This window comes from Eptatretus burgeri, chromosome 5 (genome assembly GCF_056783735.1).
Source record: "Eptatretus burgeri isolate ZD-2024b chromosome 5, Ebu_testis_v1, whole genome shotgun sequence".
In the NCBI taxonomy this organism is placed as follows: Eukaryota; Metazoa; Chordata; class Myxini; order Myxiniformes; family Myxinidae; genus Eptatretus; species Eptatretus burgeri.
In genome coordinates, this window is record NC_140965.1 from 4,453,628 (window position 1) to 4,478,793 (window position 25,166).

A 25,166-nucleotide genomic window follows, 5' to 3' on the forward strand; every position below is an offset into this window, starting at 1 on the left:
GCTCGGGGGGATGAGGATATCTCGCTGGCTCGGGTCCCGCGACGAGCGTCTCCACCGCGACCTCGGTCGCGTTATCGGCCTCCCCTCTCCGCAGCTCCCCGACTCTGACACGAGCGCCCTCTCGACTGCCTTCGCCGCCGCCACCTCTCCAACTCTCCACAGCTCCGTCCAACTGCTTTCTCCGACTCTTCTCTTCACTGACTTCCCAACTCAACTCCACTTCTCAACTCCACTTGACTGACTCCTACTACTTCTTCCCAACTCAACTCTTCTGGCTCTTCCCAACTCAACTCCTTTTTGGCGAGCGAACGCGGCCCTTTATAGCCCCCCGTGGCTTCGCTCTTTCACCTTCGACCCTTTACCTCTGGCTGGCTCCCCATTGGACAGAGGAAAAGTGGGCGTGAATGCTTTTTGATCCATGAATCTGCATATAGCGATATTACTCCGACGCACCTGGAGGCGGGGCCAAATCGCCCCATGCTCGCTGATAGGACAGAACAGAAGTGGGCGTGAGTCGTTTTTGATCCGATTTCTTCGGAAAGGCTGGTGTTTCTGCACCCGCTGCTCGGTGCGCGCCCTGCACGAGTCCAGTATCGGTGCCCACAAGCGGCGCGGGAATGACGGTGATGCGATGGTTGCGAGAGCGAGATGTGACGGCAAGGGTCGTGGCTGTTGGCGTTGTTGTTGTCGTGAAGCGGCGTTGCAGCTGGTGGTTGTTGTGTGATGGCTGTTGAGACATGGTTGGTGGTGGTAGTAATGGTAGTAATGGCGGCTGGTCCAAAATAAAGATAGTAAAAGAAAAACGGCTATCTAAAAGGGTCGCAGCCCGCATTAATGACATTTATTCCCTCTAAACAACGGGTTTGGGCCTAACTACACATATACTTACAGAGATATCTCACCTAAGGGACCTGAATGGTGGTTTGCGAATTTCGTCAACCACAACAATATATATATATATATATATATATATATATATATATATATATATATATATATATATATATATATATATATATATATATATATATATATGCAATTTCAGTACTTTTGGGTGTCATGGGACCTTTAAATCATTTGAACTGTTGCTTTGGTAGTTTTACAATTTAAGGAAATGTGTATGGAGAGTGCATAGCAATTGTGAATATGACGCAGCTCCGAGGTATCTTTGGCTTCGCATAACAGTGAACACCAAAATGGTAGCCAAAAGCTTTATTATCAGGATGAAATTGTGGGTGGCTGGTGTCAGGTCATCTGTCCAACCGATCAGTGGAAAGGATTGTTTCAGAAACATGGACAGACACACACAAACCAATTAGTATATTATAATTATGAATATAATAATAATCATTTATTGTATAAATATACTCATTAAAAGTCGTTCACCGTTCCGTTATAAAGTGGTTTTATCTCTAATTTAGTACCAAGCTAATGGTTTTCCTCGTTTTAATAAAGCTACAGTATAAACCATACCGGTGTATAAGCCCACCCAGAGTACGTACAGTATAGTCCTTGTATACCCCGAGCCGTGCATCGATAACATCAGTGGGTCATTGGCTAAAGTTACTCAAGTATGTATGAATGGTGTGTGGAGGAAGTTGTGACTTGAATGTGTCAATGATTTGAAAGGATTTAAAGATGTCCTCGCTATGAAGAAAGTTATGCTCAGCCTGGCCAATAAAGTGGGTTTTGACGAGGTGGAAGAAGCCAACGTTGCACAACTTCTGAAATCGCTCAGAGAAGAGGCTAACCAATGAAGATCTGAAGCAACTAGAGATGATGAGAAAAAAAGCAACCCAGAGATGATTATATTCAATTGTTTGTTTAAAATTATTTAAAACTTGTACTCCATATGTAAATAATGTCTTTTATCTGACGATAAAAAAGCAACCCAGAGATTATTATATTCAATTGTTTGTTTAAAATTATTTAAAACTTGTACTCCATATATAAATAATGTCTTTTATCTGACGAGAAAAATTTTCCCTGGAACTTAACCCCCCTTTGTTTTATGTTAATTCTTACGGGGAAATTGAATTCGCTTAAAGTCGTTTCAGTTTATGTCGCACTTTTAAAGAACGTAACTACAACGTTAAGCGATGACTGACTTTTTGGTTATTATATAATGGCAGGTTAAAAGTGCTTGGCAAGCTGAACCAAGTCACTGTACACACAACACACAGCACTGCATCCGTTTAACAATTTGAATTCATCCATTAGTAATGTACTTTTTATTTTATTTTTTTACTTTTTTTCCCCCTCCCCTCTAACCACCACCACAATTATTTCCAATACTCGAGGGTAAAAATATATAAAAGGTACCGTGGAAGAAATTAACTAAATTTCCACTCAGGTTCAGCATACAAAGGAGAATTTAATTACATACGTGCGCACATATGGGAGAGAAAAAAAAATCCATCAATGAAACTCACACAAAAAAACGTGCCAATGCAAGCCCTATTTATGAAACAGAGATGAGGGGGTGAAAATTATTGAACAAGCAGGATAAAAGAGAAAAAGCTTTTCATCTGCGAGAGTAACTATTCCCACATTTCAAAATCAAAATAACTGCTTTCTGCTACTGGGAAAGGAGTGAATTGGTCGAAACGATGGAGTCAAGGCCCAAGTACAGCCAATCAGAAAAGAACACAACAGCCCCATCAAGGTTTCCCAGGGTTTGGAGGCACAGACAGTTAAACAGATCAAGGGAGTGAATCATTACTTGGGCACGTTCTCAGCGTTGATAAAAATCAACATTACATTGACTAGCGTTACTCACAGAACCTTCAACTCCCACAATGCATCTACATAAAAGTCATGCATTATGTTCTTTAGATTTGTAAACTTAAATAAGACAGATCTAAAGTTATGTACTAATTGATATACTTGTCTTCCTGGAACTTATGCAACATTTCCAGGTTGTTACATAGTGTTGCAGGCCGGCGGGGTCGGATGAGAAGACCACTAGGTGGGGGAAAGCTACGTCGATTCCCACCAGACTCCCCGGAATTGTAGGCCGGCGCTCACGGATAATTCTGTGACACAGTGGGTCGCTTAACCGACAGTGGACGCCAATAACTCAACCGCGTGACCTAGGGTCCTCCTGTCTAGAACCAGGTTACCTAATCAACCATGCAGTTTAACCTTTGGGGAACCACGCCCTCGGTACTCCTTGTCCGAACCGGATCACTCTACCAACTACGGATCACCTTTCCGGATCAGATGCAGCCGAGCGGCACTGCTTAGGACGTACTGGCTAGAAGGAACAGATTGTTGGTAATAAAGACCCGGCTAAACCTCGATTCGAACCATGCTGGACCAATGGAGGAAAAGACAAAGGCAAGCTGGGAACATTTCTACAATTCTTATTTATTTACAATATGCGAGGAAAAGCATGTGGCACAACGAAAGGTTTATTGGGGATGTAATGCAGGGAAAGATGAGAGAGGTGTGGGGTGTGACAATTATACAAGCAACTTACAAAATCAGACACAGTGAAGACTTGACTCGAGATTAATAAATGCAATAAGAATCACAACAATGAAGATCTTATGCAGGCTTATCTAATGGACAGGCGCCAACACACTCAGACAATATAAACCCAATGAAAGGCAAAGTACTTTTGCAGCCAGGGAGGGAGGGAGTTGAGGCCACAGTTTTTGGTACCTGAGCGTTTCGGGGGGAAGTATGCTCCGTGGTGTGGCACCTGACAGCTGTGCAGTTCGGCCCACAGCCGCACGTGTGGTAATCGTGTCTGCAGCAGGAGCTTGAGTGGAGGAGAGCGGAGTCCAAAATGGCGAGAGTTGAGCAGTAGCAGGACCAGACAAGAGGTTTGGTCGAGGTCGTGTCAGTGGGGACCAGTCGGCTGGCCGGCGAGGTGAGACGTAAGCAGAGCCAAGCAGCCGGAACACCTTCACAACAACTCCTTTAATTCCCTTTCGCACTTCTTTTTTCCAACGGCCTCCCACAACAACAACAACCTTCCCATCCAACGACAACCTTTGCATTCAACTCAATACTTTTGCATCCAACAACTCCGACCGACTTCTTCCTTTCCATCCACCTCAACTCTGAGGATTGCTCCATACTTTATAGATCACGGAGCTCGGGGAGGAGCCATGGCGAAACTGACATCGTCCGATCCGAGCATCCCGATTGGACCGCGCCTTCATGTGGTCCACCTTTCTGGGCGGGGTTTCGGCTTGACGCTAGTTTGGCCTGCCCATGCCGCGTGTGTCTGGGTTTGGGAAGGTGGATGCCGATGCGGCTTCCATAGCGAACGTCGGGATTTTGCCTCAGAAAACGAGACTCCGGATACAGCGGGTAGATGGTGGTATGCTGTGGCCAGCGAAACGAGGGTAGCGAGCGAGATTAATTTACCTCAGAAAAAGGAGGGAATAAAATAAAAGGGGAAAAATGATCTAATAACCTAAGTATAGCCCATCGCAACGCACCCCCGTGTCTTCCCACAACACAAGGAAGGGATCTATCTACACGTATATTAATGGAATAACTGACTCGGGACAACTCTCTGTTGTATGCATATGGCTCCAAGAACCGTAACAATAGTTTTAATCAAATATGACATCAATAACACCTGAAGGCAGATGTACGTTTTACAGAAAGCAAATGTAACAATACATGGATAATCATGTTTACAAGGGAATCCTCTCAACTGCAGCATTTTACCGAAGTTCAAATAATATTTTGTGAGTGAGGGACAATGTCTTTATTCATTCACACCAATTACAAATGCTTGAAGAGGAAATCAACGTCGACAGTACCACCATCAAGAGTATTTGCTTAAGAGTATGGGTCATGGCTGACATTTTGACCAGATGGTCTTGATTTGGTGCTGGTGCATCCTCGGTGGTCTAAATGTCGTGCTTGGGCCTTGGCCATACTTGGTGGTCCTTTTAAAAAATTTTTTTTTTTCGAGTACCAACTCTGAATTCCGAGTTGCTTGCGGATTTCATTTACTGTATTGTTTGAATATGTACACACACACACACACACACACACACATATACATACACACACACATATATATATATATTTATATATATAGACTCGGTGGCGAGCACGACTGCTAGATGGAGCAGTAGAGTCGGCTCCACTGAACACCCGGAATTTATAGGTCGTCACTGCGGATAACTCTTGAGCCGACGGGTCACTTAAAGGACCGTGGTCGCCAATACTTCGACGGTGTGGGGTAGGGTTAATTGCCAACTTCAATATACCTAAATACCCGCGCAGTCCAACTCCCGGGGAACCACACCCTCGGCAGGCCTCGAGCGGAACGAGCCATTACCGTGCGTAACCTGAGCGGACGGTTACTGAGGTCCGTCGGTCCAAATGCACAATTACGGTAGCAACGGCCTTCCTAATCCCCAATACACACCGTGGCAAACCAATGGCAGAAAGGACAAGGACGAGCTGGGACATTCAACAAAAGGGGAATTTATTTTACAATAATCGGGGAGGGGAAGCATACTAAGAGCAGAGTTATCACGACTATAAGAAATGCAATGTACAATGAGCAAAGAAAGCACTTACACAGTTGTTACTTATAGATGGGGCCCCAGGACACACACGCACACACAAATACCCAGAAAGAGATGGACCTGTCCACCTCGTGTGGTTCTCGACGATCTTGGGGGTAACGGGACTCGAACCCGCAACACGAGGCCACTCCAAGCACCAGGTACAGAGGGTAGCGTCGGGCGTTGGCACGCTCCTCCGGCTCGCAGGCAGGCGACACGAGATGATCTCCCGAGTTGAGATGGTCGACGCCCGCAGCAATGCGCCAGACGAGACACCTCAGATCCGCGCGATGCAGTCAGCCACAGACCCAGACCCAGACAGAGACGTGCACTCGAGCAGACTGGATGCAATTCAATCGCCTTTGTCGTTTTTCTTTTTGGGGCCCGTCCGCTCCCTTGGCCTGCTCCCATTGGGTGGACAGCGTGTCGTGGCTCCACCTTCTTGCCAAGGACCGCCCTGACTGGTCTGCTCATCGCCCATTGGGCGGAAAGCGATGCATACCCTTATTTGGCGCGCAGCCAAAGCGAAACGCTTTGTGACCATATACGGTGCGAAATCCACACAAACGCATGAAGAGCGCTGAGGGTTGTCATTGTCGTTGATGTAAAATGTAAAAAATCCTATCTATAAAATAACCCACAGCGCACGTACAAAATTCCCGTTAGACACGGGATGGATTATAACTAGAAACGCACACTTACCGATATAACTGAGCTATAGGACCTGGCTGTTGTGTGCTCATGGTTTCCAAATTCGCAACAGTATTGCGTATAACATTCACGACCACATTGGAGTTTGTAAATGAAGAAATGGTGCTCACACAATGTTTACAAATGAGTTAAATCATTCTGTGATTGTTTTATCCGAGCTGTCAAAATCTGTTTCAAAATGACACGACATAACATCCTTGTTCCCCCTCCCCCACCCCAGGATAACGAATATTTATGTGATGTAAAAATTATCTTTCCTTTTGTACATCTCCTCCCTCCCCCCAATGGCACCCCCTTTCTCTGACGTCAGTATTGTTGTTGCTTAATTTGGTTTGTGTTAGTTACGGGTTTGTTTGGCAAATCGTTTTCTCATCTAATGACTCTGAATGCACATCTTTTGCCTTTGTACTTCCTCCGCAGTCCGCTCAGTACTGAATACAATTCTGGGTGTGCTGGGACCGGGAATGCAGAATGCTGGAACTACTCCCTCCCTCTGGGAGCATCTTGAAAATCCCTTTGTCTTCCACGCTTTTCCAGCCCGAAAACCCCGAAGAAATTTATTATGGACTGCAGGAAATTGGCAGGGGCAGTTTTGGAGCTGTCTATTTTGTGAGTACATTTGTGTTTGGAAGAAAGAGTGCTTATCTGATGGATGGATGAGTTGGTTTATTTTGTGCTTACCATCTGATTCATCCGTAACACATGGGTTTGAATTGAAATAGAGTTGAAACTGACATTTTTTAGTTGTGTGGGCTTCTGTGTTGCATTCAAAAGAGCTGTGTTTCTGGTGGGCAGGAGTCTTGTTTCGCTGGTATTTAAACCCTGATATTCCACAACCACCTCTGTTCATTTCTTCCCCTTTTATATGAGGAAATCTGGGGTTGTGGAAGAGCTAAATGAGGGAGAGCAGCAGTTTCACGGACTGGCATGTGATTGATCCGATTGGGTGGGAAGGGGGGGGGGGAACAGGGAGACAAAGATGTCGCACATGAGTATTTGTTTTTCTTTCTGTCGCTATTGTGGATGTTTGTTCCAATTTCTTGAAATTGTGCACAATTCGAGATTTCCTCTGCAAGATGATTAATCCATTTGATCGTTCTTTATTTATTTATTTATTTTTTAGATACAATGTTGAGGCTCGTAGAAGAGATAAAACACAGAATGTATAACCAGGGGAGTAGGAGACAAATGGAATGGGAGAGGGAAGCACAAAACAGTGGGGAATAGACACATGAGATCTGTGTGAGGGAGAAGGATGGGGTGGGGTACACGGGGTAAACAAGATACAGGGACTTTCAGGAGGGAAAGCAGGGAATATGAAGGAGGTGGCTTTGGAGTGGGTTAACGGGAGTAGAAAAATCATGTTTTTGGATGGGGGGAGATAAGAGATGGTGCTGAACAGCTATTTTGAAGACCTGGAGGGAAGAGTCTTAAATAGTTTTTAAAAGATTGTGAATAAAGTTCGCCTTAGGATTGGCACTAGAAATTGGCCAGTGTGTTACTATACACTGGCAGAGTACTCGCCCGATGGGTGATCTTGTTCCAAGCATGCAACATGTTCTTCTGATGCATATCTTTATGTGGGTGGTGTATAGGTAGCTGACAGCTCTGTATAGGCAAAAAGAAACCTGGATTATGTGCACGAAGCAAAAACATATATCGAATGCTTATAATTCAAAACACCTCAACACTGGAAAATGTGGGGATGGGAATACTGAATAGTAAATGGTGGAGACTTGTAATACCCTCCCCCACCTATAGGCAGCGCTACACGGTACACATTTACATGGAGAATTTGTGTGCCCCCACCTCCCCAACACCCTCCAAGACCACTGGCAAAGATAAATACACCCCTAGACATTAATTGGGGTCATGTGGATCCTATGTAGCAAGTCTGAATGTAATTGGCCCAGAACTTTAAGAGTAGTAGCGTGTCAAACAAACCCCTACACACACAAACACCAGTCTGTGAATTATAGTAAGGATCAAGAATGATCAATTCACACACTTTTTGGTTTTTGATTTGGTTTCCTTCCACCCAATACAGGAAATGGCTGAGTAATGATTCTGGAAGTCAGACATAGCAAGAAGTCAGCCACACTGGGTGGAGTTACTGAAGGTGCTAATGGTGTCTGACTGGTAGAATTTCTGCAAAAGATACTGTGAGATACCTGTAGTCTGGCAGATAAGTGAAATATTTGGGGGAATTGTGCCTTTGATGATACAAGCATGAACTTTGGCACACTGTTAGATCATGCCCTAAGGAAGATATTTAGCTATAGGGCTATCACAGAATTGTCCTGTGGCCAAAATGATGGGCATTTTCCAAAATGGCCACCACCGGTTGTTATTTTACCAGTTTCTCAGCTTCTAGACCAGCTGGGATATTGATTCTGGTGGCTAATCGTACATTTTCAAGGATGAGGAATGCAGTGGTACTATTTATAACATGCTCGTAACAACCAAACTACATATATCTGGCATTCGGGGAATTAAATAATAGTAAAACCATCAAATATTAGCAGAGTTATGCACATTTTCCGGAATTTCAGAATCAGCCCATGAGTTGTGTGCTGACCTCATAATTATGTTCATGTGTATTCATATATTTTGCTGCATATTCACACAGAACATCATAAAAACGTCACAATGATAATCTATGTTGTTAGTACAGCTTTTGTGTACTTGTGTACACCTAGTAACAACGCCTAACCTGCATGTATATCTGTATGCTTTCATTTGATCTGGACTGTGACTGTGGTGGCAGCCAACATATTTCCCTGGAGATTTCAGCTTATGGGAGAGTGGTGGTGGTGGTATAACTAGTAGATTCTGTTCTAAAGTAGCATAGTGCATAGGGACAATGGCCAAACTATACAAGGTGGTGGACCCTGATGAGCCTAGCTCATCAGGTAAACAGTGCCCCACCACAGACTGGAACAAATGTGTTCTGTGTCAGGAAGACACAGATGAGATGCTGAAATGTCCATATAATTCAGTTCGTGGCACAGATGGGGCAGGATACAGGACCATAGCTGAGCATCTTGTAGCATTCGACAAGATCAGTTGCCTGCCAAGAACACTAAAACTGTCACAACTGGATGAGGGTCAGGGCATCGAGGCAGCATTCCGCATTCACAAAGCCAAATGGCATGACTCCTGCAGACTGCAGTATATCAAAACAAAACTTCAGAGGGCTGAAAAGAGGAAAACGCACCACTATGATGACCCAGAAACCCACAAGTTCACCCGTCAGAGCATTTAACGCGAAACTCATTCAACAGAGACATGCTTCTTCTGTGGCAAATCTGCAGCAATAGATGCTTTGCGTAATGCATCAACATTCAAACTTGACATTCGTGTGAGGCAGTGTGCCCTCAAACTACAGGACAAACACCACCTATCCAAAGTCAGTGTTGGATATCTCATTGCCAAAGAGGCTAAGTACCATGCTCAGTGTCTTGCCTCTCTGTACAATAAAGCGAGGGACACAAAGGCACAAGAATCTAATGCAGACACTGTTAACCATGGAATTGCATTTGCTGGACTTGTCGCCAAAAGTGAGGAAGTGCGCATGGACAATATGGTTGCACCAGTGTTCAAGCTAACAGAATTGGTGAATCTGTACAGTACCAGGCTGGAACAACTGGGGACACATGTGATGGGGCGTGGACACTCCACTAAACTCAAGAACAGAATACTTCCCAGACATGGACGCTCACAAGCAAGGTCGTGATGTGGTGCTCGTGTGCAATGAGAATGTTGGTGTTGCATTAGGGAAAGCATGTGAGCACGATGCTGACAATTATGCAGTTCATCTAGCCAAAGCTTTGATCATCTAGCCTTTGATGATGTCACTAGAACCTTCTGTGCCTTGGCTGCCACCCCAGACACCAGAAACAACTGGATGGAGTCTGGAGCGATTCATGGTATTGCTCTATGACTGCACTAGCAGCCTGGAATCAGTCAATCAGGCACGCAATCAGCTGTTCACCCAGAAAGGTGGAGACATTGAAGGACTCCCTCCAACACAAACAGCACTGATTCAACACACAAAGAGGGCTGCCTACCAAGCTGGTCACTGCTGGGGACAGATGATGGTTGCAGTCCTGGAACTCCCATCCCCAGGTGACTGGGGGTGGAAGAAGAAGGACACAGGTAGATGGGAAGTTCACTGGACCACACTGCCAAAAGCGACCCAGGCCTGTCGAGAACTCGTACGCTGTGGATGCAAAAAGAGGTGCAGAGGACAGTGCAAATGTGTCAAGGCAGCACTTCAGTGCACTGTGGTGGACTGTGTTCTCGAAACTAACATTACATTTCATTGAAAACATGTAATATTACCATGGAAGGCCTTACCTGGTTAAAAATGGAAGGATTGTCGTAGACTTGCCCTCACCACCAACATGTCAAACAACAATGGGACATGCACTATTGATTTGCAAGATGCAGCATAATCTCATGAACTGTGTGCTCATATAAATAAACTACCAAATATTATAAAGGAAACATTGCGAAGACTGCATTGTACTCTTATGAATATGTCACAGTTTCAAAACATGTACATGTATAACTCCACCAATATTAAATGCGTTTATAATTTTAATTTTATTTATTTCTCTGAAAGCTAGATATATGTAGTTAGGTAGTTGTTAGAGTAGTTATAGCATGTTGTAAATAGTACCACTGCATTCCTCATCCTTGAAAATGTACGATTAGCCACCAGAATCAATATCCTAGGTAGTCTAAAACCTGAGCTACTGGTAAAATAACAACCGGAGGTGGCCATTTTCCAAAATGGCCACCATTTTGGCCACAGGACAATTCTGCGATAGCCCTATAGCTAAACATCTTCCTTGGGGCATGCTCTAACAGTGTGCCAAAGCTCATGCTTGTATCATCAAAGGCACAATCCATTTCCATATCTCCCAGACTACTGACACTGCACCAGAATGGCAATTTGGGCAATTTTAACTTCATGATAAGTTACAGTTCAGAGGCAAAAACATGAACGCAATTTATATATATATATATATATATATATATATATATATATATATATATATATATATATATATATATATATATATATTTATATATATTAGTAATCTACTTAAATCAATAGACGAAAAAAATTGCAAGTCTGTAGGCAAGGCAAAACAAAACAAAAAACATTTTATAAGCTCATGTTGCAATATGCAAATGACTTGCAACGTCATCAGTCCAATGGCGAGTTCCGTTGGTATTCACAGGCAGTTAAAAAAATGGATCGGCGGTACTTAAGTGGGAGCTCAAAGATAAGGGTGAAGCAAACAAAGGGGGCTAAAGGAATTGCTTTGTTAAAAAAGACAACTATAAACAAATACTTCAAGCAGAAAGAAACAACAGATGAAGACGACGGTGACACAGCTTCGGCAGACATGGCTGCTGGCAATATGGAACATGCAGCTTAAGCACTCAAGCAAGCACTCCAAAGAAATGGTTGATAAGGAATGGCTGGCTTAGCAAGCGATGACAATCTGAATGGTGAAGGAACACTTTAACGTGGCTATTTTTTTTCGAAGGGGGGGGGTGGAAGACAATAAAACATGGGAATTCCTCCAGATTTTTTGCAGTCGAGTCTAAAGCAACATCGGTTGAGCGAGTGTGAAAATACCAGAGTCCTCTTTATTTATTTATTGGGGGGGGAGGCAAAATCTTTTTTGTGCCCAGGGCCCCAAAACGGTCTTGATCCACCTCTGCTCACAATGCTGGAATCACATTGTCAAATCCTAAATGTCATTGTCCATAGTTTGATGCATTGTTTTCTAATGTATTGGTGTTGCATGTGACAAATGTACAAGTTCTACTGTTAGCCTTAAGGTTATGTGCCCAAGTTTGTGTGTCACTGTGTGGATGGTACAGAAGCAGCGCACTTCCTTTTTCAGCCGAGTCGACGGTTCGATTCTCGACCCAATTATTAAATGGTATTGTGTGTGGACTGTGTGTGCAAAAACTTGGTTCGGATCTGGCTCTGTAATTTTGGCCAAAAAAAGTTTTTGTCATCTTCTTCAAACTCCTGAAAGAGGCTTTGAAAACAGTTCTAAATAAGTCAAATTACTTGGTTGGAAAGCTAATAATCCATTTACTTGGAACAAAAATTTGTTCGTTTAATCAGACTTGCCTGTTTTAAGTCTTTCCCAGTTTGAAGAAGAGGAAGCGCTATTGGTGCCCCTACCCTCCATCCCCCTTAAACACCTGTATTAAAATTCATGGAAAGGTATGTGATATTCAGTAGTCATTTATTTTATGACAACAAAATGCTGGACCAACTAACGGGAAATAATCTTCCCATCAATGGATGTTCAGGTGAAAAAAAAAAAAAAATTCTTCCCCAAATATTACTTTCATTTGCATTGTTTTTTTTTTTTTTGCTACAATTTGGACAGGATCATGCCGAAAATGCATATTTTGACCTCGATTTTTCAAATTTATATAGGGGGGCATGCCCTTGGACCCCTTAGTAAGGAGTTATTTTTGCTTGGTGCAATTCCTTTTTTTTCAAAAGTTCTGCAGTTTCACCCATGCACTGGACTCCAAGCTTTTCCACTGATCCTACGTAGTCACCAGAGAAATATGGAAGTAAAGTTTGCTTGATTGGCATTCTGTGCTATCATTCAGATTAAGTTTACTAATCTGATAGTTTTGATTGCCTTGAACCTAAATGTTTGCTTAAAAAAATTCCCTTGGCCACATCATTTGTTTAAACCCTTTTCAATGTAAGAATAATGCATAATTAGTTACTCATTGATACCTGTATTGCCCTGTTACCTCAGGCTCGTCATGCTGATACCTGTGAAGCTGTTGCTGTAAAGAAATTGAGTTGTGAAGGACTGCGCACAGGCGAGGTGGTTTTGCTGCCCTCACTGCCATTGTTTAATTTCACACTCACCCCCAGCTCCCTCCCGCTGTCCTTCTCGCCACTTGGACTTCCTTCAATTTCTGATCCTCACCCTTCCCCCATCTCTCTCTTTCAAATGCTATTTTTCATTCACGTGATTTTTTTAAACCTGATGTCCATTTTCTTCTCCCTCAATATTTGTTCACCTTCTCCTTTTACTTACCTTTAATAATCCTTCAAAACCTCTTTTACCCCTGGCAATTCTTCTTTGGTTCTTTCCCATATTTTTTTTTCTTAAATGTGATCCCTTCCATGTCTTCCTACAGAAATGGCAGGAGGTAGAGAAAGAGGTGCGTTGTCTCTACACTCTGAGGCATCCCAACTTGACCTCATTGCACGCTGCATTTCTGCACGAACACACCGTTTGGGTGAGAGAGAGAGCATGGGATGGGGGTGACGGGCTCGACATGTTTGGGTCTTTGCTGTTAAGTTACAGTATGGACGAAACGATTGAGGAAGTGAGATGCTGTTTATTTTGACTCTCAAGGAAACTATCAGCAACAATGTTATTCATTTGAGCAAACCTTGATGATGCAAAAGCTCATCCATAGGCCAGGTAAAGCTTCAGTTTGTTTATTGTTAACCTTTCAAGTTTTCTTTCATTATCTTCCGTCTCATTCATAAGTCATGATGCTTCAGCCAGCCAATATTTCTCACCTTTGATACACGTACTCAGTAATGTTGTCATATCGTGAAACTGATTGGCAATTTCAGTATGTGTGAGCCATAAGTGAAGGCACATGATGCCGTAATATATTTCTTCCCTTGTTTCCCAGCTGGTAATGGAGTTCTGCCTGGCCTCTGCTGCAGACATTATCGAAGGTATTGTGAGTGATGTGCCAATGTTTTACCCATCATCAGTTTTATGCAATCTCTTCTGAGCATTGATACCTTTGCTGTAATTTATTTTCTGCAGCATCTTTGACTCGAGAAGGAGCTCATACATGTAGTGTATTGCATTAAAGATGAGAACAATTGGGACTCTTGTAGTAAATGAAGAAAAAGCTAAACGAACACAATGGAAAATGAATGTTGTAAATACGATTTGGAAGAGGTAAGTGCATGAACCAGGTTACTTTATCATACTTTCAAACCGTAGTTTGATCATGAATGCACCTTCTATTAATAACCCTCTTTTTCTTGTTAACCCCACATGCATGAAGCAAAAATCTGGGTTAAGCAGTCGGTTCACTTTGACTCACTGTCTCTGTCCGTCTGTCTACGATGTAGACGATGTTCCGTCATGCATACTGAGGGAACATCCGGAGATTATCGAAGCACTATGTAATTTAAATTGAATTTTACATTTTGAACACTGTAGAACATGAATTGGAATAAGAACCTACATTTTAACAGTACTTTGACTCTGAATTTGGCAAATTGTACAGAATCTTGTCCCGAGCACGCTTGTGCAGAGATGAGTAAAGTTATATTTTTACTCTGTCTACCTGTCTGCCAGTCAAACAAATTTGAAAATCATTCCAAACAGGAAACATACTGTTTATAAGGACTTCATAAAGGTCACAAACAAAATGCATGAAGTTCGAATGTAGTGTGTTCGATAAAGTGGTGTAAAAGCCGTTGCATCAATGGCGATAAACTTCCGAATTTTTTTTTTTTTTACAACCTTCAAAACTTTTATTTCAATTGAATTATAGACTTGGGACACTGTAGAACACAAATTGCCTTATTGGCACTTTCAAAAACCTTCCATTTAGCAGTCCTTGGACAAAATATTACAGAATTTTACGTCACCTCGACCAATCAAATTTGCCACTCACAGACCTCGCCCATGTCTTTTCCCCTCCCCCCCCCAAGACTGCTTGAGGTGAGGTATTGTATGAACTCTCTTGTCTAGTCATCTATATTGGGGGACCTTGTTTATCTCAAACTAATTATTTTTTTTTTTTTGGAATTCCAAAAATCTTTTTATTCATTCATTATTCAGCTACTCAAATTGTATTCCTTTTTTTGTATACCTTGTCGAGGCTCGTATGAGAGCTAACACAACGCACATCAAGGGGGGAATGAGACAGGAGGGGAGAGAGTGGGAAGGACAAAATAGTGGGGAACAGAGACATTTGGAGATCTGTGGAAGGGAGAGGGATGGGACGGGGAACATGGGGAATAGAAGATGGACATTACAGGGACTTTCAGGAAGGAAAGCAGGGAATTTGAAGGAGGTGGGCTTGGGTGGATTATCGGGGGTAGAAAAGATCGAGGATTTGGATGGGAGATAAGAGGTGGTGGTGAACAGCTGTTTTGAAGGCCTGGAGGGAAGAATGGGAATGAATAGAGTGAGGGAGTTTATTCCAAAGGTGAGAAAAAAGAGGTATGAAAGAGTGAAGGTGAGCAGTCGATTCGTGATTTTGGTAGTTTTACCAGAAGGGGGTTGTTGGCGGACCTTGAGTGCCCTGCGGAAATGTGGTGGGGACAAATCGCAGAGAGAGGGGGGGGGCGAGACTGGAAGGGAGACGGTAGAAGACAGAAAGACCACCGACCAACCTGCGGTGAGAGGCCCAAAGACTCAGCCTCATTGCAGGAGATGCCAATGATCCGAAATGCCTTGGTTTCGACAGCGTGAAGCCGAGAAAGGTGGGAGGCAGGAGCACCAGCCCAGAGTGGAGAGCAGTACTCCATCAGGCTGCGGACAAAAGCTTTGCAAGTGGTCAGGAGCTCAGGTGGGCCGAGGAAGGACCTTGCACGACAGAGGATTCCCAGCCGGCGACTGGCTTTGGAGGCGAGGTTTGAAATGTGGCTTTCCCAGGAAAGGTCATGGCAGATAGTGAGACCCAGAAGCTTGAAAGAAAGGACTTCTTCCAGAAGATTGTTGAGAAAGTGGATGGGTGGGTTTTCTAAACGGTCCTTTCGAAGAGACATGGTGTGAGATTTGTCCGGATTGAAAGACATGTTCCACGTGTTGGACCAGTTTGTAATTTTATCCAGATCAGCAGTGAGCGAAGAAGCTGCTGCTTGTTGGTCTGAGGAATGACCGATGGTACGGCAGAGGGTGGAGTCATCAGCAAAGTGATATAGAGGATTTTCCAGAGAGTGGGAGAGATCATTGATGAAAACCAGAAAAAGAACAGGGCCCATAACGCTACCTTGAGGAACTCCAGCCTGGACAGGAAGGGGGGATGAAAGAACTCCATTTGGGGCCACACGTTGACTGCGACAGGAGAGGAAGTCTGCGAGCCATGAGTGGAGATGGCCTTGGATACCATAGGAAGAGTTTGGTGAGCAGGGCAGGGTGCCAGACTGTGTCAAAAGCACGTGATGTATCCAGGGATACGGCTCGGATTTCCTGTCTGGCATTGAGGGCTTCCATCCATTGTTGGGAGACCAGAAGCAGCATATCCAGGGTAGAGTGACCTGGTCTGAAACCAAATTGATGATCAGAAATCAAGCCATTGGAGAAGAGGAAGGATTTGATGTCTGAAGCGATGATGGATTCCATAACCTTGCTGATGATTGGGAGAAGGCTGATTGGTCTGTAGTTGCAGGGATCTGTTTTTGCACCTTTTTTGTGCAGGGCAGTGATGTTTGCTGATTTCCAAGCAGATGGCAGATGGCCTTGAGCAAATGAGAGGGTGAATAGAACAGAGAGAGGGTGAGCAAGAGCAGAAGAGCAGGCTTTGAGGATACGTGGGCTGATGCCGTCTGGACCGGTTGCAGAATCTGACTCGAGGTTTGAAAGCAAGCTCTACACTTTGTCAGAAGAAAAAGATGCAGAGTCCAGGGACAGTTGGGTGCGACTGGGTAAGGTGGGAAGAGAAAGCGATGGGTGTTGGACACAAGATTTAGCTGCAAACACAGAGTTTAGGCATTCAGCTTTTTCACGTGCGGTATCAGTAGTGCTGCCATTTGAGGTAAGTGAGGGGATGGAGGGGGAACATACACCAGAAACAGATTTGATTAGACGCCACCAGGATTTTGAGGGAGAGAGGTTTGAGAGTTCAGACTTGAGATGAGAAAGATGTTTTCTGGCTCTCCTGAGGGTAGATACACACTTGTTCCGAGCTTTATGGAAGGAACTGAGATTGCCCTCAGTTGGGTTTGCTTTCCATGAGGCAAAGGCAAGTTGTTTCAGGACAAGTGCCTCACCACAAGCTTCAGTGAACCAAGGGCGGGAGGAAGGGTAGGACAACTGAAGACGAGAGGGGATAAATCTGTGCATGAGGGAGAGCAAGTTTCTTTGAAAGAATTCCCAGGATGAGTTGATGTTGGAGAAAGTAGAGATAGGAGACCAGTCTATAAGTTTGAGGGCTGCTTGGAGACCCTGCCAGTCGGCTTGAGTGAAATGCCAGACTCGACGGCGGTGAGGTGGTTCTCTGATAATAGCCAGAGAGATGTCCACTTTGACAAGGATGTGGTCAGAAGAACCAATTGGAGCAGAGGAAGAGCACCAGATATTGTCAGGGAAATTTGTCAAAATCAGATCCAGAAGAGATGGAGTACCATTGGTTGAGATCCGGGTACGGAAGTTGACCGATTTGAGTCAGTCCCAATGAGTCGCAGAAAGCTTTTGCTGAGGTGCCATGACAGGTGAGAGGTACCCACACCTAGCCAACTGGCATGATGACAATTGAAGTCGCCACATATGAGGAAGAGAGAGTTTAGATGAAAGATAGAAGTTGGTCCATGTTTTCAGATAGTGAGGTGTTGATGAAGTCATCACTGTTAGGGGGACTGTGCAGTACACATATAAACATGAGGTGGTCGTTGAGGGGAAGCCGTAGCCAGAGGTATTCCTGGGGGTGTGGGGGGTGAGGGCAGTGCATGGAGAGTGAGGAATAGTCTTTGATGAAGAGAGCAACTCCTCCACCAGGGCGAGGCTCAGGTCTGTCAAACCGGAGGAGGGAGTAACCAGGGAGAGATGCTTGGGAGTCAGACACGTCTTGGGGGAGTAAAGTTTCTGTGAGGCAGATTATGTCTGGTTTGTCGGTGGCAACCTGTATGGAAAGATCTGAAAGGTTTGAGCGAAGGCCCTGGATATTTGAGGTCCAAACTTTTTATGAAGAGATAGGGGAGGAGGCTTTGGGTGCAGGGGTGGGGGGAGAGGGGGAGGTAAGGAGTGTTGTTGAAAGAGTGTGGGGGATTGCAGAATACCTAGGGGAGGGGGCCGAATGAGGAGGAGAAAAGGCTCTGTGGTGCTGGGGGAGAGGGGGGACAAGAGAGGGGGAAGAAGGCAGTTGAGGATTTGAGGAGGTGGAGTGAAGAGATGGAGGTGAGAGGGCAGTGGAAGGAGGCAGCTTTGTGGATGGGAGGGGGGGGCAACTTTGGGATGGACGAGTGAGGGGATGAATGGTGGGAGAAAGGTGAGGGGGGAGTTTTTGAGAGGTGAGAGGGAGGCTTGGAGGGAGAAGAGTGGGATGGTTGCTTTGAGAGTGAGGGCTGAGGGGTGGGAGGAGTGAGTTGGCACTGAAGTTAGAAAAAAAGAATGATTGATGGAAAGCGAACATTCATAGCAAACTGGGGTTTTAAAAAGTTTTAGGTCAGTTATGCGATTAAACACATTTCTTGAGGGATGCAATAAAGGCAAATTCAGAGAATGGAGAGAAGAAACGCTGTAACAGTTGGATTTTTTAAGCAAGGTATGAAGGAAAGGTCGAATTGAGAGCAGTCTGTTTAAATAGCAGAAGAGTAGTGCATTCTGATACAGTAAAGAGTACCACACGTGTGAAAGAGGAAGATGAAGCATTATAAGAGATCGTTTTTGTTATTATTATTATCAATGTTTGAGAGAGTTTTCAACAGACTCGGTCATGGAAGTGTTGTAGAAAAAATCGAGGAAGAATTAGAGGAGGAAAAAGAAGAGGAGATGAAGAAGAAGAATCGGAGAAAGGTAGCGGTTTTTATTTTTTATTTTTTTTTAAGATAAGAAATTGAGTGATTAGTTGGGAAGGGGGACGTTAAGAAAGTGGGAAAGATAGAAATTGAAAATAATGGGGAGAAAAAACAAATAAACACAATCGTAAATAGGGGAACAAAGGGTCGGCTCAAGCCTCAAGGATAGGCCTCAAGAACCCAGTAAGACAAGTTCGACAAAATCTCACAAAATGCATGATTTTGAAACAAAACCGAACTAGGAACACACAGTAACATGTTGGTGAGAAAATAAACAGTTAAAACAGGACAGATAACGACCGGAAACTTAACTTTGAGATCGTCAGCAGGGAGCCCCCAAGGAGACCTGCCAATGCTCCAAACCCAGAACCAGAAGTTGACATTTTGAGTAATGGATTGATGATAAAGAGACTTGATTATTCTTTGTGCCAAATAATATTTGTCCAATTGTGTCCAATTTTTGTCCCAAAATCTTAGTTTAATTTTGATATGAAATATGGAATTGCTTGCTTTTATTTTCACACAAAGAATGAACTCTGCTTCCCTCCCATGAAGGCACACTCTGTGTTTGTGCCTCATAACATTTTGCTGCATTTTGATAGCATTTTGTATTTGTATGTCTGAGATAATTGGAATATTTCAATGTGTGTGTGCATCAGTCAGTGTGCAGTATGCGTGTTCGTCAGTCAGTTTGTGTGTCCCCTCCATATCTCCAAAAACCATGAAACTTAGTGGCCTGAAACTTTGCATCCATACTAAGGGAACTCCAAGAGAGTGCATGAGTAAAAACTGAGTGGGAAAATTTAAACAGAAGATAATTTATGGCTTTGTATTTAATTTTCCTTTATCAAGGCTTCATCCTGGTCAGCCCCTTTATCAGCTGGCTCTCCTTCACTGGGGTCTTAATTAACCATTTGTTTGGGCCTGCTCAACATTGCATTGACTTAGAACACGCCGCAACGGTTTGTTAACGATGAAGTGCTCAAAATGTTTTTTTCACTTTCTTCACTCATATCATCGAATGGCTCATCTTCATACCTACACATCGCTGTGTACATCGCAATGCTTATAAACACCCGGAGATGCCAGTGTTTTTGGCTTTATTTCATTTCCACATATGCGATAAGCTCTAGAATCTCTTAACCTGGACCGTATTTCAAAATTTAAACTGCAGAATTGATATTAGCAACATTTCTGAGTGCTAAAAGAAGTGTTAATTTGTCCAATTCGCACATTGTTTGATCTCCAGTCATCTCTAGACGGTGTTTAGTGTGAACCCCCTCATTTGTCCAAGTCTTTCTCTATTTTGTCCCTCAACCCTGTTATTGGTGTGTTCCCAACTCTCTTTCTGCACTTTCTTCTGTTCTGTTACTTCTACATCTATTCTATGTTCTAGCTCCTCCATGATCCTCGACTTTGTAGAAAAAAAAAGTACACGTTGTTGAGAGATCCCTCAGGATGGAGAGTTTTGTTGTTTTTTCTTGTTCATTTTTTTTCATTACCATTTTTCTAACAATCACCAGTGGTATGAGAAAACAGGTGTTTCATAGCTGGATTTGTTTTAATGTTCATCAAATGCATGCTTTGTTTTTTTTCAGCATGCAGACAGCCTCTGCAGGAGACAGAAATATCAGCTGTGGTGCTGGGAACGTTGTCTGGCTTGCACCATCTCCACAATCACGGAATAATACACAGGTAGGTTTATAGATGTGTTCTTCCTATATAGGTGCGTAAAAGATGTGCTATGGCAGTTTTCTTTAATTTTTAGTCTCCATTGCCTTTGCGTCTAAAACCATAGCATCATTATTGGATGAATAGCATTTTATTTTATTGTTGTTTTTAGCATCGTCTCGCAGTGAACGCTGCTCAGAGAGCTCGGCATTAGTTCTTCTTCTTATTCTTATTCTTATTCTTCTTATTCTTATTCGTATTATTCTTATTCGTATTATTCTTCTTCTTATTATTCTTCTTATTATTCTTCCAAAACCTTAATCTCTAGGACTCGGCTCTTGTATATACAAGATCCGGATCTCCTTAAATACTAAGCACATGTACACATCCTCACATAGACGGTGCCTTTTGAGAGCGTCTATCATGAAATTTTAAATATATTCGGACATTTGCTTTAAAGTTTTGAAAAGTTCACGTTACTATTTAAAAATTATTCCATTTATCGTATTGTAATTTCGTAAATACATTATTTATATCGTAAATACATTATGACGGGTTTCGCTATTTGCTTAATCAAGGCACGTGATGAAATATCGGAAGTTGTTTTATTTTATTTTATTTTATTTTTTTCTTAAATTTTTTTTTTTAATTTTTTTTTTAGTCGACAAAACCTTTAGGACGCTGCTCTTGGACACATTTGTCCTTGTTTTTTTAATCATGCAAAGAAAAAGGTAACTTAGCCCAACCCTCCTCCACTACCACACAATGAAATTGCATGATTGTCAATAAACATGCATCTTTATGAATTCATTTGTTTCATCTTTTCGTGCTCCATGACTACACGACCTGTGCAGCGTGATTGTAAACGCGTCATATGGCTACAAGGGTGCCTATGTACATGTGGGAAGGTTATGGCATGCATATGCAAAGGGTCATTCTGAATTTTCCACATGCTATCTATAAATGGCTTTACTCTCTTGCTCTATGCTTGTGAAATTGTCTAAACGTCTTTTGAAGAATTTGATGAAAACCCAAGGTTCTTGGATCAATCGATGTCCAACCTACAGATGGGTGTTGTCCAAACATGTGTTTATTCAAAAGATAAAGCACAGGTGATACACGAAGCACGTTAGCTTGTTGGTCTTGGGGGTCTTAAGGATCTTTGGGGTTGAAAGAGTCTTAAGGCTCTTATGGGTATAAAGGGTCTTATGGCCTCTTTGGGTCTAAACAGTCTTGGGTGTATTGAAGGGTCTTCAAAGGTCTTAAGAGGTCTCAGCAGTCTCAAGGATCGATAGGTTTAAAAGGTACATTCCAATTGTACATAATTAATAGATGTACAGATCACTAGCATGCAACTGATGTTCAAAGAGTATGTGATTAATAGACATCTTGTGACATGCAGATGTGAATTGAGATATATATATATATATATATATATATATATATATATATATATATATATATATATATATATATATATATATATATATATATATATATATATATATATATATATATTATGCCTGGTGTTGGCTTAATGGTGAGGGTGGTGGGTTTGGGATCGAGGATCCTGAGTTCAAATCCCACTCGGTTGTTGAATTATTACCAGGTGGGGTTGACCCCTGCCTGTCATCCTTCCGAGGTCGGCAAAATGAGTGCAGGCTTGCAAGTATCCTGTGTCGGAGTGGTGACCCATCCAGGATTGTGCCCAATAGCCAAGGAGACTGGTTAGGCAGCACCAACGCTCTGCACAGAGTATGGTCCCCAATGGATGGATATATATATATATATATATATATATATATATATATATATATATGTATATATATATGTATATGTATATATATATGTATGTATATATATATACATATATATATATATATATATATATATATATATATGTATATATATATGTGTATATATATATCACACACACACACACACACACACACACACACACACACACACACACACACACACACACACACACACTAGCGTGGATCCCCTCGCTACGCTCTCCTCACCACACGATGCTGCATTGGGACAAATACTACCATATAATTTATGACACCTCACCACCATGTTATTAAAAACACCTTACCACCATGTAATTGCCATGTTATAAAGAACACCTCACCTCCACATAGTTCAAAACAACTCCCACTGTGCAATTCAAACCACCTCACCACACGTCGTGAGAGAGACAGCCTTTTTTCACCTGAAGATAAGTACGTGAGTTGCTGTGTTGTCATTATTTACACCAAGGAGAATTCAAACATTTATTTTGCAAATCAAGTTGTAATATCCGTGATTACAGTTTTGAAAAGCAATTGAAGTTGAAGATTTAAGTTAAAAAAGGAAAAACTTTTTTCCAATTTTTTTTTCAAAACGCAAGGCTTGTGGGGTGCTCCTGGTCAACAGTGGTGAGTACCTACCGATAGTGGTCCGAGGAGGGGCAAACCCCAAACCGGCGACAGGGTGTTGGGCGTCCAAGGCTCATCGATGTGCGAGGGCAACGAAGGCTATCCCGTCTGGTCCAAACCGACAGAAGGTCTACTGTGGCACAAGTCACAGAAAATTTTAATGGTGGTCACAGGAGGAATGTGTCACAATCCACAGTGCATCGCACCCTGCTGCGTATGGGGCTGCGAAGCCGCACACCGGTCAGAGTGCCCATGATGGCCCCTGTCCACTGTTGAAAGTGCCTACAATGGGCACGCGAGCGTCGGAGCTGGACCTTGGAGCAGTGGAAGAAGGTCGCCTGGTCCGATGAGTCCCGTTTTCTTTGAGATCACATGGATGGCTGTGTGCGCCGTTTACCTGGGGAAGTGATGGTACTGCAAGACTGCAAGCCAGTGGAGGGAGTGTGATACTCTGGCCAATGTTCTGCTGGGAAACCCTGGGTCCAGCCATTCATATGGACGTCACCTACCCAAACAATTTGACATGTCACCTACCCAAACATCGTTGCAGACCAGGTACACCCCTTCATGGCAATGGTATTCCCTGATGGCAGTGGCCTCTTTCAGCAGGATAATGCACCCTGCCACACTGCACACATTGCTCGGGAATGGTTTGAGGAACACGATGAAGTGTTCACGGTGTTGCCTTGGCCTCCAAATTCTCCAGATCTCAATCCGATTGAACATCTGTGGGATGTGCTCGACCGACAAGTCTGATGCACAGCAGCTCCACCTCACAACTTACAGGACTTGAAGGATCTGATGCTAATGTTTTGGTGCCAGATACCACAGGACACCTTCAGGGGTCATGTAGTGTCCATGCCTCGGTGGGCCGGTGCTGTTTTAGCGGCACACTGAGGACCAATATCATATTAGGCAGGTGGTCATAATGCTTTGGCTCGTGTGTGTGTGTGTGTGTGTGTGTGTGTGTGTGTGTGTGTGTGTGTGTGTGTGTGTGTGTGTGTGTGTGTGTGTGTGTGTGTGTGTCTATTACTGTATATATAGCTTTGTAAAAACTGAATGTATAATGTATGTAATATATAAAGCTCTTTCTAACCACTGACTGACTCACTGATTCACTAACTGACTGATATTAAAGATCGGTACCTTCCAGAACGTGGAAAGCTGAAATTTTGCATGCCGATGGACATCAAAGCCAATACACCGGAAAAAAAAAATCATGGAACCGTTGGAAAGCATCCGTAAATGAAAATATAAATAAATGAGTAAATGAAAAATCTAATGCAGTTGAGCGATCCAAGACAATGGGGAAGCACGGTTCATACGCTTACACAATGTGTAAGTATGTGTAAGCATACCCCGCTAGTGTATGTATATGTTTATCAAGCAGTTTGCATGTGCATGCGTGCCAGCATATTTCTGCATCATGTCATCATGCCTGCCTATGTAGGGATGTGAAGGCAGCGAATATCATGCTATCGCCTGAGGGACTGGTCAAGCTGACGGACTTCGGCTCCGTTTCTCTAACTTCTCCTGCACGCTCCTTTGTTGGGACTCCATACTGGTATTTAAGCACCTCCACTTTCCAAAAGTCCAGGTGTCTGTGTCATTTGGTGTGTTCAAGCCTGTATTTAAAGATTTGTCTTGTTGTTGAGCCTCTTGGAAGACCTTGAGAAATGTTAGAGATTGGTTTGTCTGTGAGTTTATTTATTGTAAACAAGTGTGTGCGAGTAAGCAAGCAGGTGTAAGACTGTTCCAACATGGCACTGGTTGTCCTGCGATATTTTTGAGCACTTTCACATTCCAAAATGGTTTTGACATTTCGAATTGTTTTGCAGGATGGCTCCAGAGGTTGTGCTTGCCATGGACCTGGGCTGTTACGACTGTCACGCAGATATCTGGTCGCTTGGCGTCATGTGCATTGAGCTTGGTAATGAAAGCAGTGCGATGTGAAAAGTGTACTTTTTTTGGCATCACTACTCAGTACTCCATGTACAAATTTTCCTCAATTGGGTTCCTCATGGTTATCCA

The 25,166-nt window shown here is 43.1% G+C and overlaps 1 protein-coding gene across 2 annotated transcripts in view; it reads left to right on the plus strand.

Annotated features, from left to right (window-relative positions):
- LOC147025740 (uncharacterized) overlaps window positions 1-25,166 on the plus strand; it is a 94,105-nt gene that overhangs the window by 24,774 nt on the left and 44,165 nt on the right. For both annotated transcript variants that reach the window (XM_085880454.1, XM_085880455.1), the window contains 7 exons: window positions 6,675-6,863; window positions 13,070-13,141; window positions 13,461-13,562; window positions 13,971-14,016; window positions 20,640-20,736; window positions 24,586-24,699; window positions 24,974-25,065. In XM_085880454.1, coding sequence (XP_085736580.1) covers window positions 6,726-6,863; window positions 13,070-13,141; window positions 13,461-13,562; window positions 13,971-14,016; window positions 20,640-20,736; window positions 24,586-24,699; window positions 24,974-25,065 — 661 coding nt within the window. In that variant the 5' untranslated portion in view covers window positions 6,675-6,725. The remainder of the gene's footprint in view (window positions 1-6,674; window positions 6,864-13,069; window positions 13,142-13,460; window positions 13,563-13,970; window positions 14,017-20,639; window positions 20,737-24,585; window positions 24,700-24,973; window positions 25,066-25,166) is intronic.